We start from the raw sequence: 1,630 nt of genomic DNA, 5'->3' as shown, positions 1-1,630 counted from the left end.
AAATTCTGCACAAACAGTTATATTTTATTATAACAACATAAGTGAAAGAGAAAATTATATTTCTCAATTGCACAAATCCTTCATTAGAGCATTTGAAAAACACACTTAAGAGAATCCTATATATAATAATAAATGTTATTTATGACAGTATAAGTTATCAGAACTTAAATAAATATACACTATACACTGTATCTAATTTGCATATTAATGTGTTCTTGGAGCAACATTTAATGAAAAAGGAAGTGTAATAATTGGAGTAATAATTAGCCAAAAACCGCTACTGAGCGAGATGCTAACGGTCTAATCAGATTCAATGATCTATGCTAAGCTAAGCTAAAAGTGCTACCGCCAGACCCGGAGATCGTCTGAATGAATTAGAAAACGGTAAAACTCAACTGTTTAACTCTAGGGGAGTTGGAAAATGAGCCTATTTTCAAAAATAGTGGCGTGTTCCTTTAAGTTGGTTCTGTTGGACACCAATGACGTTCTTGATGTTTCAGGTTCTCTAAAGCACGTTATTTTTAAAAGCGTGTTCTTTAGACGACACAAAGCAGACAGCGGGACACATCACAGGCCTGTCAGGACTAACCTTGGAGGGGGTTGGGCTGGATTTATCTGCTCTACACAAGCGTTCAGACTCACACTTAAGTGCTGTCGCACTTAAAAATAGGCTTTTGGCATCAATGGTTCCACGAAGAACCACATCCGTGGAAGCTGTCGGTCGCACAAACGATACCTTCAGAAGTCTACATCTCTCCAGAAGATGATTATCAGGCTTAAGTCCTCATATCATTACAAACCTGTGTGACTTTCTTTCTTCTGTGGAACGTTTAGGAGATCGTTATGACTCGAGCAAAAGCACTATACACAACTTTTTGTCCAATGGAAAGGTTCGATGGATTCTTCACGGAACCTTTATTTTTAGTGTATTTCAGGTCTTCTGAAGCCACATTAAGTTTTGTTTGAGGAACAGACCCACAATTCTGGTTTTATTTCCTTGAAGCCTGTCATTGGTGTTTGTTTATATTCACATGTTCTACTAGAAGTCGTCACGCTCCCAAGCACCATTGACCATCACGTGACCGATTGTGACTCAGCACGCTTGTGTGCTAAAGTACAAATTAAATGTGTGTCTGTTCCTCACACAAGTCTGTTTGATGATTTAAGACGCACTAGTAATACTGACCACGTTTATGGTACTTTTATGATGCTTTTCTACCAAACATCTCGTGTTTCACAGGAGGAGGAAAACCTTAGAGGTTAGGCACGCACTGTAAATGATGAGAAGGTTTGGTTTCGGCTTCTAGAAGTCTGATGTTCTGGCGTTTAGTCGGGAGGATTATTCAGACTCACCCGGTGATGATCTCAAATGGCGGCAGCTCCATGGGTTCTGGTTTCTCCGAGTTCTCTCCGTTCTCCACCGGCGCGTTCGTCCCGTTCACCTCAGCGTTCTCTCCTTCTTTAGGGGTTTTCTCCTCTTTCTTGGCCTCATTTTCTGCTCTGTCTTTCCTCCTGACGGTCAGACGAGAGCTGGCACCTCCGCTGCTGCTGCTCTTTCTGTCGGCCATCTCTGAAACTGAACACACACACACCTCAGTATTTATAACAGCACTAGTGTGTGTGTGTGTGT

General features: G+C 41.2%; 1 protein-coding gene across 1 annotated transcript in view; it reads right to left on the bottom strand.

Annotated features, from left to right (window-relative positions):
- The window catches only part of LOC107698292 (C->U-editing enzyme APOBEC-2-like), an 8,603-nt gene extending 7,032 nt beyond the window's left edge, over window positions 1-1,571 (bottom strand). Inside the window, exon 1 of the mRNA XM_016499246.1 lies at window positions 1,354-1,571. Within this exon, the coding sequence (XP_016354732.1) occupies window positions 1,354-1,568 (215 nt within the window). The 5' untranslated portion in view covers window positions 1,569-1,571. The remainder of the gene's footprint in view (window positions 1-1,353) is intronic.
- Window positions 1,572-1,630: the final 59 nt, after the last annotated feature.

The sequence above is a fragment of the Sinocyclocheilus anshuiensis genome, unplaced genomic scaffold (genome assembly GCF_001515605.1).
Source record: "Sinocyclocheilus anshuiensis isolate Anshui unplaced genomic scaffold, SAMN03320099.WGS_v1.1 scaffold2216, whole genome shotgun sequence".
Classification (NCBI taxonomy): Eukaryota; Metazoa; Chordata; class Actinopteri; order Cypriniformes; family Cyprinidae; genus Sinocyclocheilus; species Sinocyclocheilus anshuiensis.
Note: the sequence above shows the minus strand (reverse complement) of the source record. Positions and strands in the feature narration are given on the sequence as shown.